This window comes from Anopheles coluzzii, chromosome 2, assembly GCF_943734685.1.
Source record: "Anopheles coluzzii chromosome 2, AcolN3, whole genome shotgun sequence".
NCBI classification, from domain to species: Eukaryota; Metazoa; Arthropoda; class Insecta; order Diptera; family Culicidae; genus Anopheles; species Anopheles coluzzii.
In genome coordinates this window covers 4,771,456-4,786,316 of record NC_064670.1, presented here as the reverse complement: position 1 = coordinate 4,786,316, position 14,861 = coordinate 4,771,456, and the positions used below count along the sequence as shown (strand labels likewise).

General features: G+C 47.7%; 1 protein-coding gene across 15 annotated transcripts in view; it reads left to right on the top strand.

Annotated features, from left to right (window-relative positions):
* LOC120961090 (glutamate-gated chloride channel) overlaps nt 1–14,861 on the top strand; it is a 91,069-nt gene that overhangs the window by 68,641 nt on the left and 7,567 nt on the right. For all 15 annotated transcript variants that reach the window (XM_040384736.2, XM_040384734.2, XM_040384735.2 and 12 more), the window contains 4 exons: nt 8,756–8,825; nt 12,331–12,567; nt 12,753–12,887; nt 13,089–13,406. In XM_040384736.2, coding sequence (XP_040240670.1) covers nt 8,756–8,825; nt 12,331–12,567; nt 12,753–12,887; nt 13,089–13,406 — 760 coding nt within the window. The remainder of the gene's footprint in view (nt 1–8,755; nt 8,826–12,330; nt 12,568–12,752; nt 12,888–13,088; nt 13,407–14,861) is intronic.

Below are 14,861 nucleotides of genomic sequence, written 5' to 3'. Positions count from 1 at the left end.
CTCCCGGCCCATCGTCGAAATCGGCTTACACTCGAGACCGTAAAATTAATAAGCTATTAAATTTGCACCGACCAAGCACTCGACCATCCGTCCAGCGGAGGCCACTCCCGCAAACGACGTATCGGCTAGCCGTTCGGAGCTTGGCGTGTACTTGTAAAACGGGCCGAAAAAAAAACATACACCAGTATGAAATAAAAAAGAAACCCATCCTCACACAAACGACACGACGGCGCAGTCCGTTTCGCATTTATTGGCCCAAAAGTTCCCTAGTAAAGTGCATTTTACGGTTATCGGTACGCTATAAGTCAGCCTCACCTCACCATCACCAACATCATGTCCCGTGTCTCGGGTGAAATCTTACCATCACACGGACACACGGCAAAATGCGGGACGGGAAGGAAGCAGAAGCATGTGCATGTGCGCCACAAATTTTGAAAATACTCGCTCGCTCGCTCGCTAGCTCGCTCTCCCGCTCGCTCGCTGCCAAATGTTTGCTGTTTGCGGCGTCCTGCCGCACGGTACCGGAGCGGTATGATCGCTTCAGGAAAACTTTTCCAATTAACTTTAAAACCGTCCCGAAAACCGTCGCTCGCTCTGGCCCAGTTTTGCTTCCCGCTTTTGCAAAACCCGCTCAGCATCTTTTGCCACTCGAACTCGAATGTGCTTTGACCACTCGACCACATTCAAAATGCAGACGATCGAACGGGCTTCCCGCAAACCTCTTGTTTCTCCTTGTTTTCCCCCCTCTTCATCTGTTCTGCAGCGGGGAGGAAACGCCGGTGTAGTATTTGCAAAACCCGAACACTCGCTTCCACTATCTGCTGAACCTCGCAGCCGGGAGAGCCAGAGGACAGAGGTTTTCGTTTATTTTATTGACGTTACTTTACGATTGCAATCCATTTCCCGGTGGTGGTTCAATTTCCCGAAATTGCACGAGCTAAATATTGCAACGGTACCGGTGCTGCTACAGATAAAGCTCTTCGAATCGGTTGTCAATCTGGCAAGCAAAAACTCCGCACTACTACCATCACCACCACCGGCCTTAGCGCGCGCACACTTAAGCTATATTTATGTGTTGCAGCAAAGGCTCTACCGTGCTGCTTTTTAATGCACACACTACGGTACACCATTAGGCGATGGCAACCACACCGGTTGCAAACGATAACAAGCTTGATTTCTGTAAACATTAAGATGGTGGTTTGTTTGCTTTCTTTACTGCAATTTCTGTGCATAAATTACCATTCATTTGCGCCGAGTCCAAACAGCTCGTACGCCGATGCAAAACGCAGTTAATCCCTCCAGCCCCAAACCGACGAGGATGGAGGGGCGAAAGCGAACGCAGTGCACGGTGGTGAAGAGTGGAATAAAATATGGTAACTTGTGAATCATTCCAGCCCGCAACCCACACCCGGGGAGCCCACGGCAAATGGGGGCAGCAACACGATTGCGAACCGCATTGTTCAAGTTGTTGAATAATGCAATAACTCGTGCGAAGCGCTGGTAGATAGCCGAACGGCCGCGTCTTGCAGTCTTGCGCGCCGTGCCATAAAAAATGAATGCAAATAAATCCCCAAAGACACAGCCCCCCCACTCCACTCCACCGTGGCACGGTGCCGTTCGTGGCTGACCAACCAACCAGCAGGCGGCCACGAGGACGGTGGCGGTTCGCCACAAACGGCGAGAATAAATTATGACGACGGCCACACAGTGCATCAGTGGCCGTGTCTGTATCTTCATCTTCATCATCATCGTCCTCATCAGCGCTAAAGCTCTGGTGCACATGACTCTCGGGCGAACGATCGGACTCCCAACCCCGAGGTCTGTTGGATGCTTTTGTTTTATTTTATAACAATGCGAAAGGTGGGTACTGTCGTGTGTTTTTTTATTTCTGTGTGCGCCACGGCGAGAAGAAAGCCAGCCCTCTGGGTCACTAATTCAACGATGACCACATTCAGACAACGGATGCTGCTTTGTTGTGCTGCGGGTGCTAGATGAATGAAAGGATGAAGTGATTTTTCTTTTTTTTTCGGTTTTAAAACACAATCTAATGCAATTTTTCAAACTAAATTGCATCCACATGGGCCCGAAGACGATCTGGCTCGATAGTTTCGTGCTGCTATAGTGGAAGGCAGAAGTGGGCGAAAATGGTTTAATTATAATGACAAGCAACCCACCAGCTGCAATGCACTTTAGCACAACCACACCAGTGTGTGATGTGCTTGTGCGAAAAACGCTGCCAGTTGAATAATACAAAAGCCTTCGAGCTTCAGGGTGCCGTTACTACTACTAATGAACCTATTAGTAATGGATGGCAATCGTGCACATACACTGGCGCCATCTGTTGCGAATAATTTGTATTAGCTTGAGTCAACCCGCACAGAGAAAAAGTTCATTTGAATATCTTAAACAACTGGTATGTTGTACCTTCCAGCTCACTAGCAAAGCATCGTCAAACAGATTTTTAATTAACGCTTGTTGTGTCATTCTTATGATTTATTCACATCATCAACATGCATTTCTGCTTTCAAACATCTGTCTTACTAACTTGCGGCTTGCATCACCGTTACTACGTACCGTTTGTGCTTTAGCGCGCGCTCTCTCTCTCTCTCTCTCTCTCTCTCTCTCTCTCTCTCTCTCTCAGTCTGCATCCCTACACATTTACACACACATACACACGTCTATATCACAGACACACACATTTATACAAACCTGTGTAAATTATTCCGCATACTTTAAAACACCTAATCAACCCTAACTTTCTTCGGGGAAAACTATTCCACCCGGCCTGCCAGCTCAGTGTAAGCTCATCAAGTGCACATACACACACAATCTCTCTCTCTCTCACACACACACACACATACACACACAGCTCATGATCACATTTTGCATAATTGATTAATGTTTGATCAAAGTTTGTCCTTTACTGTAAAGCTCCCACGTCACCTGGGAAGGATCGTCGCTCACACCCAAATGCACACATTCTACCATATGGAACCAGCTCTTACAGTGATGCAGTTGGAAAACTTAACTCTGCACCTGGCTGGCCAATAAAACTGTTACACACACACACACACACTTTTCCTTCTTGAAAAACAAAACTGTGCAACTTAGGCCAAAAAAAAACGCCCGGCTACGCTCCAACGCACAGACCTGCGCCAAACAGCCAATCAAATCAATCATCGAATCAATGCTGAAAAACTCCCCACCTACCCAAAAAAAAAGAGAGAGAGAATAAAAATTTACACCACAAGCAGGTGTGTCGTTTGGCCTGACACGGGTAACGAATTGTGATTTGCCAAACTGTCTAACCCTCACCATCGATGGAAATCGACATAAAAAGTCTCACTACCCAGCGTATCAGCTCTTCTCGCAAAATAATCAAATCGAACTTTTCTTCGTTCAATTTTATGGTTTCCTATTTTGTGCCTTCTTTTCGTACCATTTCATTTCGATCTTCATTTCCATCGTGGTTCCCAATGGATGTGGTGAATGTGAAAGAGAAATCTCCGCCCCTCCCGCCACACTCCCTTCACCCCCGCCGATCAACGCGTTGCTAGATGGGGAGGGGGGGAGAGGGTGGATTGGGTTGTATGCACGCTCCCGCTCTAGTGTATGTGTATGTGTATGTGTGCGTTTGTTAGTATGTGACTGTACGTGCGCGTATGTGTGTATGTTTGTGTATGTTAGGACGCCTTGTGTGGCAAGTATGGGTTTTGCCCGAGACAGCGAACGAAGCAACAACAAAAATACACACTCTCTCTCACACACACACATACTGGACATGGACCAATGGACAAAAAACAAAACGTTGAGAGAACGCTACATAAAAAAAGACAAATAAAAGAAGCAGGTGCTGAAGATGTGAAAGATGTAGTAAAAAGATGGTGAAGTCTACGCTGTGCCAGACTTCTACCACTACTACTAGCACATTACACGACACAACTGTCAAAGTGACAGCATCTGTCAAGCTACGAGACACCGTTCTTCCTGTGCACGTTTTGAATGTGCATTCACGTGCACTACCTCATGCTCCTTTCCATTTTCAATCCTCTCTCTCTCTCTCTCACTCTCTCTCACTCTCTCTCATTCTCTTTCTCTCGCTGTCTCTCTGTCTGGTATCACTCTTAAAACTGTGGACAATGTTTAAACAACTGGGCAAATGCAACCAACACTGAACAAACGTACTTCCACATTCCCCCCCCCCCCCCCCCCCCCCACTCACTACTACCAACCAAATGAGACACCGACCGACACAGCTCCCTCCCACAACACTACACGCAAAACACCGGGCGAAAACACCTCAGCGAACCCTAACCGTTGCCCTTGGAAACTAGCCCCCGCTTCTACCTGCCTGGATAAGGTTACTCCGGTTTTCCCACTGCAACTTACTGCCCGTCAAAGTAGCACCTTCCACGACGACCCACGGGCACGGGCAGCTCGACACCCAAAACAACAACCACAACGACGACGACGACGAAAGCAAAGGGAGAAAAAACAAAACGAGTAAAGACACAGCTTCCTCCGGACGAAACCGGGGCCACCTTCGCCCAGTAGCCGCGGGTGGTGGCTTCTTTTTGCTATACAATACTCTTCGTCGGAGTGTATTACACGCTCTATCTTTCTCACACCCCCCTCACTCTCTCTCTCTCTATCTGTCTCTATCTGTCTCTATTTCTTCTGTTACATTTCTGTTTACCAGAGTATCATTTGTTTGTTGTTGTTGTTTTTTTTCTAGGCAACTTTCTTCCGACTTTAGCGTGGGCTGCTGCATCCCGTTCGGGAAGGGGGAAAAAACGGGGATCTAAGCGTATCCCGTTCGCTCGCCACCTCAAGCACTCTGCGCGGGGTGCGATCCTGCAGCTAACATGTCCAAAAGCCTCGCGCACAAAAAAAAAACGCAACGAAATTACCAAAACCAAAAAAAAAAACGAAGAAAAATAAGACCACCGTCCAATGACTAACAGGCGCCTCGCGAATGCATGCTCGCGAATGCGTCTCTGCGGCGATTCTCTTCTCCCGCATCTATAAGGGTTTGCTCTCCAGCATAGTGAAAGGGTTGCATGTACGTTTTAGCTGCATGCGCATCGGTTTTGCGATCAAAACCGGCACACTTCTCACACTCACCTACATCTTATTTCCATTTTTCTCTCTCTTTCTGGTCTTGTCTTTTCCTTTACCACTACCATCACTACACTACTACTACCTACTACTACTACTACTGCATCATTTCATCTTTCGTAGCTGCCTTCGATGTGCACCGGCATGACGGAAAAAGCATGCAGCTCGCGCTCGCGCATGTTGTCTCTGTGCATGTGTGCATGTGCATGTAGAACAAGTAGATAACGATGAAAGCATGATGACGACGATGATGATAATGCATGATGATTGTTGCATGTTGTACCTGCCTGTGTATCACTTTCCTCCCTCCCTCTTTCTCTCTCTCTCACGCAGCAGTGCATGTGTGCCTGTGTGTGCCTGTGCATGTCTGCATCGTGGCGTAGTAGTCTCGTGTACCTCAGCCGTTTGTCGCATGAAATGTTTCCTCTCGCATGATAGCATTAAGCATTAGATTTGGTCCTGTTGTAGGTTTTTTCCACCCCCCCCCCCCTCCCCCCTTTCATCCTTCCCCATTTGCTATTACTTACCTGGTGCTTTCAAAACGCTGCTACTGCAAACGACTAAAGCACGAACAACTACACCGAACACTGTATAGCCTTTGTTTGCATGGTTCGATAAATCGCATCTTCACGGCATGGCATGGCATGTGTTTTTTTTTCTTTTATTTTATTTTATTTTACTACCCTCCTCCGCTGCCTATCTTGCCTTGCGTCGCAACCTAACGACCACATCATCCAGGTGCATGCTCTGGCTGCATGCTGCATGCTGCATGTGCGCTTCTGCACGTCACCTTGCATGTTCTGTGGCTGCTGCCTGCCTGTGCATGGTATGACAAGGGTTTGCTGCATGTTGTCTTTTATTTTACTCTCTCCCTTCCTTCTTCCTCCTCACCTTACCAACATTCCACCCCTGTTCTTATCAGTAACGGCTGTACCTTGCATGGCCGCACCACTCCGCACTGCTCCCGCTCCAGGGGGGAAAACCTCCCGAGCTGGGCAATTTGGAATGTTTTAGATAAGGAAAAACACACAAACACACACATGTACAAGAAACGAGTTTAATTTTTTTGAAAAATCCACCATCCCCACCAGCCACCAGTTTTTTCCCCCTTCCAACCTTAAAAACAACGACACAATCACCGCTACCGCCAAAAGAAATGCGCAAAAAGGTGGCAAGGTTTTCGAATCGCCACCGAGTCTTGGCACCGGAACTGCCCCCTCTCTCTCTCTATGTCTCCCTCTTTTACTTCTTTTTCTCCTATCGTCCTGCATGCATTCGTGGTTACAGTTTTTTTTTTATATATGGTGTCAGTTCAAAAGAAATTCGACATTCGACAAAACCAGCACACAACAACGCTGGGATGTTTTCCAAAATGGTACAGCAAAACAAGCACAAGGTGCTGTTTTCTCTTGCGAGTACAGCTTTAAAATGATAAAAAAGCAACTAATGCATACAACATTTTTAAATTCCACACTTTTTGGTGCAATCTACCTTCCCATGCACCTGTGCTTGTTGTGTGCTGGGTCCCTTTCCTTTTGTGTCCACACTGCCCACCGCCCTTACCTTTATGGATAGTAGTTTTCCTTAAAAGCGTACCAAAAAAAACATGACCAATTTACCGCGAAGCTTTCAGTTCATGGATGTTTCAGTGCTTTTCCGAACCCTATACCCCCCCCCCCTTTACACCTACCACATACACATACACACAAGTCCCGGTTTTTCTTCCTCTCTCTCTCTCTCTTCGGTATTCCGAAGTGCCGTTTTGTTCGGGCTTTAATTTACATACTTTAGACGACGCATTCCCGCATACTACCATCCCCTACCCCCCTGAAAGACTGCTTGGTGAAACCGATTCCCAACCAACACCATCCCGAAACCATCCTACTGGAATAAGTCCTTCAACTCCCTCTCCCGCTATCGAGTACAACCCGTTTTGCATTCTTTACATTCTGATGCTCCCCGTACTCTTTGCCTTTTTTAACCTCCTTTTCTTATTTCCCGTACCGTAAGAAGTTTGACCTAGTGTACCTTGCCTTCTCACTCTCTCTCTCTCTTGTTTACCTACTCTTTTACTCGGTCTCAAATTTTATTCATTTTTAACATGCTCTGGAGATCCTTTATTAGTAATTACCAACCTTTCTTTCTCGCTCTATCAGACACTGGTTTCTTCCTACTAGATTTTTCCTATCTTTTTACCATCATCTCGAGTAACTGTTGGTCCTTTTTATCGTTCTCTTCCTCGATCTCTCTCTCTCTCTCTCTTTCTATCTCGTACATATAAAAAAAATAGTTTCAAGTTAGTTTTCTCTCTTTCTCACACACACACTCACACTATCTCGCTCTCTCTCTCCTTTACTCAGTCTTGTTTTTTTGAACAAAACACTTTCCGACTCATTCCAATGTATTAATTATGCAGACTCTAGAGCACATCATGGCATCATACCGTGATGGCTCAACTGTGACCAACTGGATGGAAACTATTTATACCCACTGTTACTCCCAACCCCACTAACCCACCACCAATCCACTCCTTTGGTCCCTTACCGTTTTGAAACCCCTTTGTCCCCTTTTTACGGTCATATTTCCGGATATTTTCTAATAAAAATATCGACAATCCTTCCCATTCTTGTATCATGTTTAATAATCAGTATCGTGAGTGTTTTGTCTACTTTATTTTCTCTCTCTCTCTTTTTTGCTCTCTCAAACCATCCTTCCTGTATCCTACCTACGCCGTGCAGGGTTTTAGAAGCGCTGCCGGATATTATGAGGCTTAGTTTCTTTATTTTTAGCGAGACAAACCCCAGATCCAGCGAGGGATAATGTTTAGGGAAAGTTTGATTCCATCTACACACACCAAAATATTTGCTCCACTGGTAGAAACTTCCCCTTTTTCCCCTGCCACTGTTCCCAACATCCGCCAATACACTATTCAAATCCTTTTCCGGTTTATGTGTGTATGTGCCGGCGAGTAAATTTCCAACGTATAGTGAGAAACATTTGCAAAAAAAAACCCTAAAGAGAGGATTATAGAGGAAGAATATTAATTTGACCATTTCATTGTTTAATCTGATGTACAGTACAATAGTTGCTCGAGATAGCAAAATAGACCGGAAAATGTTACATTCCTTTTCCTTCCTTTCCCTCAATTCCTTTCCCTCAGTGCATTGTAGAAGTAAACCTACCACACCGCCATATCCAACTGTTTGACCCTTAGCATTCCCCCGCTCTCTCTATCTCGCTCTCTCTCTCTCTCTCTCTACTCTATTAATTCCCTTGACCAAAACTAGCTACTGTTTGTTAAAAATACCTAATAACCATACCTAAATTAATCAACTCCAAAAAGCAAAACAAAAAATCCAATACCCAATCAATACAATCATTACCGTCTACGACCTAAGTACACACAGTGCGCATATTTGTCGCCAGATGTCACTAATGTTTTTCTTCTTTCGTTTCCCAACATGGCTGCTACCTCGCTCTTCGCTGCGCCCGTCCCGTCGAATCCAACCGTTGATGTCCAACCAAAACGTGCGAAACGAAAATTGAAACAAACATGTACATTATATACAAAATCACACACACATACACACGTCCGCGCACATAAATGCACACCCAAAATATCATGACGAACCCGTAGGAGTACAGTGTACAGCTTACGTTCCGAGAACAGTGGCTGGACGAACGATTAAAGTTCGATGACATCGGAGGTAAGTATGGTGTAACGCTGTTACGGGGATTAGATACATGCTATAGGGTCTTATTTTGGGATGCTGTGACATGTAAACTTTGAGCTCTTAAAGGCAAATTAATTGCGTCGTACCCATACGGTCTTCGAAAATTGAGTTTTTATTTCGAACAACGTTTCCAGTTTTGATCTGCGATAAAAGTAAAGATATACTAGCAGAGAGCAGCGCCCTCTAGCGCCCTTCGCCAGTAGTGCCATTCAGCGCAGGGTCCATCACTCAGTCAATCCATGCCTCGTACAGCCATGTCAAAGCAAACCCATCCGTGGGTGGGCTCCTCATCGTCGTCGTCGTACAGATTAAATTTTCGCTAAACGTCATAAGTGTTTCAATCATCTCTTGTAGCGGGAAATTAGAGTAGGCTTTGCACCGCGTCACCGCGACACCGCACCACCGCCACAAGCCACATCCACATTGGCAAATGGCAAAAATCCGGTTGCCAATTTCGACCCTATAAAGCGGGCCCGAGATCGGGGCCCGGGACTTTGTACCGAAAATCATTTTCCTCGCCTTCCTCGATCGTAAATTCGATATGTTACACTCGGCTTACCACTCGTTTGATGTGGGAGAGTGTGGGGATCTGGGAGACCATAATAATGTTTTGACTCCTCCATTCCCCACTCCCGCACACACACAAACGAACGCGCGCGTGTCAACGTTGCTAAAGCGCCTACATTTAGGCACACCGCATTGCAGCCATCTCTCATCATCCACCGCCGGCGTCAAGTCAACGCTCTCCCGGTCGCAGTAGCCAATCGCCCAAGCAGCAGTCCTTCGTCCCGTCGTTCGTTTCCCGATCAAACGTCGCGCACGTGCTTGTTTCGCAGTTCCGGACCTCTTCCACACGTCCGCACGTGCAGAAACGAAACGGAAAGACAGCAAAAAGGGAGGGCGAACGCTTCCGAACACCATCGATTACCGGAACAAACTTGAAATTCTTCCCCCTCTTCCCACTCTGTCCTGCGCACGGCTGCCACTCACAGCAAGGCGGCAACTTTGCCTAGCGCTGCCTAGATTGCTGACGAAATTCGATTACGCTTCATCGACCGATCCGGCCCAAAGGCTACGACACACATCACCGACGCAAGAACGTCCCCAAGAACGTGCCAATCAAGGGTTTTTGCGTTCCCTCAAGGGGGGAGGAAACGGGACTCAGGCCCGGAACAACTTTTACCACCACCACCACCACCACCACCACCACTACCATCATTGCCCGAGGGGAAGTAACACCATCCGTCCTCATAACCTTCTCGCCCTTTCCCGCCACCACTTCCAGCATCCCGCTTCGTCGTCCCAGGATGGAGGCAACCAAAAAACCAAACCCCTCACCATCCCTGCTATTTGAACGGAGGCAATCAGCGCACTACAAAAATCTCGCGAACTCTTGCGAAATATTGATATTCCCGTCCAAGACCACCATGCGTCCTTTCGTCCCCCTCCCGGCCTTTGGCTGGCCCGGGCACTTACCAAAGCTACTCCAAGGATTGGGCATTTCCGGTTCGATTCTTTAAACATTGACACATACGCTCCGGCACAGACATATTGTGTGCGTCGATCATGTGCCCGTAGCCTTCTTAATATGTGTCTTCACCTTCAATCTCTGCCTCCATCCCCAATTCCCTGTCAAAACCACCCAACCACACTCATCCCAACCATAATCCAAGAACGCCTGTTTTCGTGTCTGTCTCTGTGTGTATGTATTCTTGCTTCATCTTCATCAAATTCGAAAAAAAAAAGAAAATCCGTACCCCGGAGGGAAGTCCCAAAAACGCAATAATGTTGATAAAACGAGTGTCCCCGTGTGGAGTGTCCCCGGGCGCAACAGCACCACACAACTCAACAGTAAACAGTATGTTCCCTATCCGTTTCCGGTACCGGAAGCGATATGGACGATTTTTCTGATCACCAAACGACGTTCGGTAGTAGAAATCAATTCCCGGGTCTCGGGCGGCTCGTTAAGGCAATGGCGAGGCAACAAATAAATTGTACACACATGTATGCACACACACACGCGCACACGCACGCACGCACGCATCCACACACCATTTAGCGTTGCCGTCGCCACCGGCGCTTGTCCCACGGTTGAGACGAGAAACCCCATTACCAGAGAGGTTCGTCATCATAAAACGTCGTTTTCGTCGTCGTCGTCGTCGTCGTCGTCGCGCGGTTGTCGCCGAAACGGGTCGAGGCAACGTGTACAAGGCACAAGCACACAAGCAAGCACACACCTCTTCGCTACCAGGACAGCGCACATACAAGCACACACACCAGAAAAAAAAGGTTCTAGCGGTACGGACCGACGGTTAAAGGGCTGGTCGACGAGGGCCATGAAACACGGATCTATCATCGACTACGGTCTATCGCAGCCTTCGTTCGGTCTTCGGTCAGTGTATGTCTAGGCGAGGGCTGTAAAGTTTACATATCAATCATAATTTACCTACCTACCAACCAACCAACCAACCATCGTTGAAGTTTCCCCCCAAACTCACTCACTCTCCCCAACCAACCAACTCAACACCGCCAGACTTCAAATTCAAAGCCTTAAGTGCAAACAAGTCTTACAGGACAACCGGCCTCTGCTCTCACAAGCTTAGAGGCTGTGTGTCTGTGTGTGTGATGCGTACTATGCAAGCACCAGTCAAACGAAGCTCCAGCTTCTCCATCCTTCCCTTGAATTTGTGATCATAAAAATGGCTCAAAATTGATACTCCACCAACTGTTAACGACTCCTGCTGCCTCACATTCTACTTCCCCTTCTTGAGAAATTGGAACCAATCGGACAGCGAAACGCGCGAACGCGCGTACACAAACTGTCCTAAGCAAACAATTCGGTCCAAGAATCCGGCGACCCGGTCCCGAATACCCGGTGAATGCCATACTTCTTTTGCTAACGCAGTTTAATTCCTTTTTAAACTACTCCCCGATGACCCATTTCGTTGGGTGGAAAATAAAATGAAAGAGAATGGGAGATTTATTGTTTCGGGCATGCACTTCTGCTTCTTAATCAGATATGCTCGATTCTGCCGATCCCTGCAAACATCGCCAACACCGCTCCCAGCATCCAGCAAGAGCCTCCGGGCGTGACAGATAATTAATCAGAAGATAAATGTGAAAAGTTGATTCGTGACTGTTTCGAAAGATCCTAAGGTTTTTGCCTTTCGATAGGATATGCGACCTTTTTTATTGCTTTTTCTGCTTAAAAAGCAGCTTTAAAGAGTAGTATTGATAGAAAAAAGTAAGGAGAAGAACTGTCACAAGCGTTAGTACATAGGAGAAACGTCAGATTAGGTGTACCAAAAAGTTCTTTAAGCTCCAAAAACGTGCAGCTCTCTTCATATACCCCACACACCCTGTCTCTCTCCCGCTCTTACACTCTCTATATGTCTCTGCCTCGCTCTCGCTCTGTCTCTCGCTCTCTCTCTCTCTCTTTCACTATCTTCACTCTGTTCTTCCCACGATTTCCACGCAGGCCGCTTAAAGTACCTTACACTGACCGAAGCAAACCGTGTGTGGATGCCTGATTTGTTCTTCTCGAACGAGAAGGAAGGTCACTTCCACAACATCATTATGCCGAACGTCTACATCCGTATCTTCCCGTACGGATCGGTACTATATAGCATACGTATTTCACTCACGTTGGCCTGCCCGATGAATCTAAAGCTGTACCCACTGGATCGTCAGGTGTGCTCGCTGCGTATGGCAAGTTGTAAGTACCGTTTCTCATCAACATACACACACACACACATACCCCGAACACGCCGATACGGTATACTTACACATGAGACATGAACACTGACACACACAAGCACACACACTGTCACACGATTGTCCGTTGCCCGACGCTGTTAGACCAACCCCTACGGAACTAATCGGCTGCCGCATTCTCCGCAGATGGTTGGACGACGGCCGATCTAGTGTTTCTGTGGAAGGAGGGCGACCCCGTGCAGGTGGTGAAGAATCTGCATCTGCCCCGGTTCACGCTGGAGAAGTTCTTGACCGATTACTGCAACAGCAAAACCAACACCGGTAAGCGCCAGTCACTCGGGCATGCCGTCTCGTGCAGAGACCCGTATAGTGGCGGACCACTGTTTACCACCGACAGACACACACACCACGCCACTAACCCGTCTACCGTGTCTCTCTCTCTCTCTCTCTCTCTTTCTCCTCTGTCGCTCTCTTGTCACTCTCGGTTGCCTTCACAAACACAAACTCGCGCACGACCCACAGGTGAATACAGTTGCCTGAAGGTGGATCTGCTGTTCAAGCGCGAGTTCTCGTACTATCTGATCCAGATCTACATCCCCTGCTGCATGTTGGTCATCGTGTCCTGGGTCTCGTTCTGGCTCGATCAGGGCGCGGTGCCGGCGCGCGTTTCGCTCGGCGTCACCACGCTGCTCACCATGGCGACGCAAACGTCCGGCATCAACGCGTCGCTGCCGCCCGTGTCCTACACCAAAGCCATCGACGTGTGGACCGGCGTCTGTCTGACGTTTGTGTTCGGGGCCCTGCTCGAGTTTGCCCTGGTCAACTACGCGTCCCGTTCAGGTTAGCTAATTTTATTGTTCGTGTATGTGTTTAGAGCTCTGTGTCGCCTTTGGTTGTGGGTGCGCCGCGCCTTGTTTTATGCTTTCGATGCGTTTGTACCTGTAAGCCCACTGTTTGTTACCGTTCTTTTTACGTTCCTTTCCACGCCCTACCCTCGTTTCCCCCGCCCCTGCAAAAGCTTCGTCCCACACGACATGCACGGCGAATGGTTTGTGTCCCGTCCCTTGGGGCACTTGACGGACGGACCGGTCGGCTACTACCCGACCACTAACGACACGTCTTAACACGTGGCGGTATAGCCGTGGTCGCAGTAGCCGAGTAGCAAAACAGCACGAGCAAACGGCCGTTCCCCGGAAGACAGCTGTCAAATGTCAAACTGTGCTGCCAGTTAGTAGGCACGTGCTTGTTCTGCTCGACGGTACTTTTGCTAAGCCTTCCAAGGACACCGTGCCACAGAATCATTCGTTCGAGTGTGTGTGTGTGTTGGCGGACGTTTTGCTGCTGTACAGATGCTCTGCTGTTATCTTTGCTTCCTTCCCTCCCCTCATGTGTGTGTGTTCCGTTTTCCCACATGCAACAACAAAAGCAAAGCGGAAGCAAATTCTATGCAAACCTTTCTTTGTGCTTGTGTCCCACTTCCCCACCTGTGCTCGTCTCTCTCCCTTCCACTCTCCCTTCCTCTTTCTCTCTCTCTCTTTCTCTTTGTCTCTTTTTGGGCTATGTTCTTTTCTATATCTGTACAACCTAAATACAACCTAAATAACAACAAACTGTAGTTCGAACCGATTATAATGATGTCACCCGCATCTCTTTTTTCGTTTCTTTTTTCCTCTCCTCCTGCTGCTCACGTCACTCACGTTACGTTACGTTACGTTACCGGTTGCGTTACTCCGTCCGCTGCAACGGCCCACCTTTGTCATTTCTTTCGCGATCAATCACTCGTTTTGCGTTGTTCGACATTACACTTTCGTTGCAAAAACGTTTTTTCTTCCTTTTTTCCGTTACCACCGTTTCCTCCTGTACCACCACCGTCACCCTCATATCTCCTTGCGATTCGTTCGTCGTCGTCGCTCATTTCCATCCCACACATCAACCTATCAACCCTGTTTCTGGAAAATCGTCTTTCCCACACATGATTCCCTTAAATCAATCACAAAATGACATTTGTTCCCCATTCACTGTCAATTCATCTGTCCAATCGGTCGTACACCATATGCGCACACGCATTGCGTACCTGCTTGCCAACGCGCGCGCGCGCACACGCCATTCAATCAACAAACAAAAATCACGTTTCCCATCGTATGTCACACACATACATCTGTCCACGTGATTTGATATCGTTTCGTTAACTTTATTCCATCCCTTCCCCGCTCCCCCTTTTCCTGTACCCTACCCCCTCACTCGATGTGTTGTTGTCTGTTTTGACATTCTTAATCACTTCCACCAATCCACTTC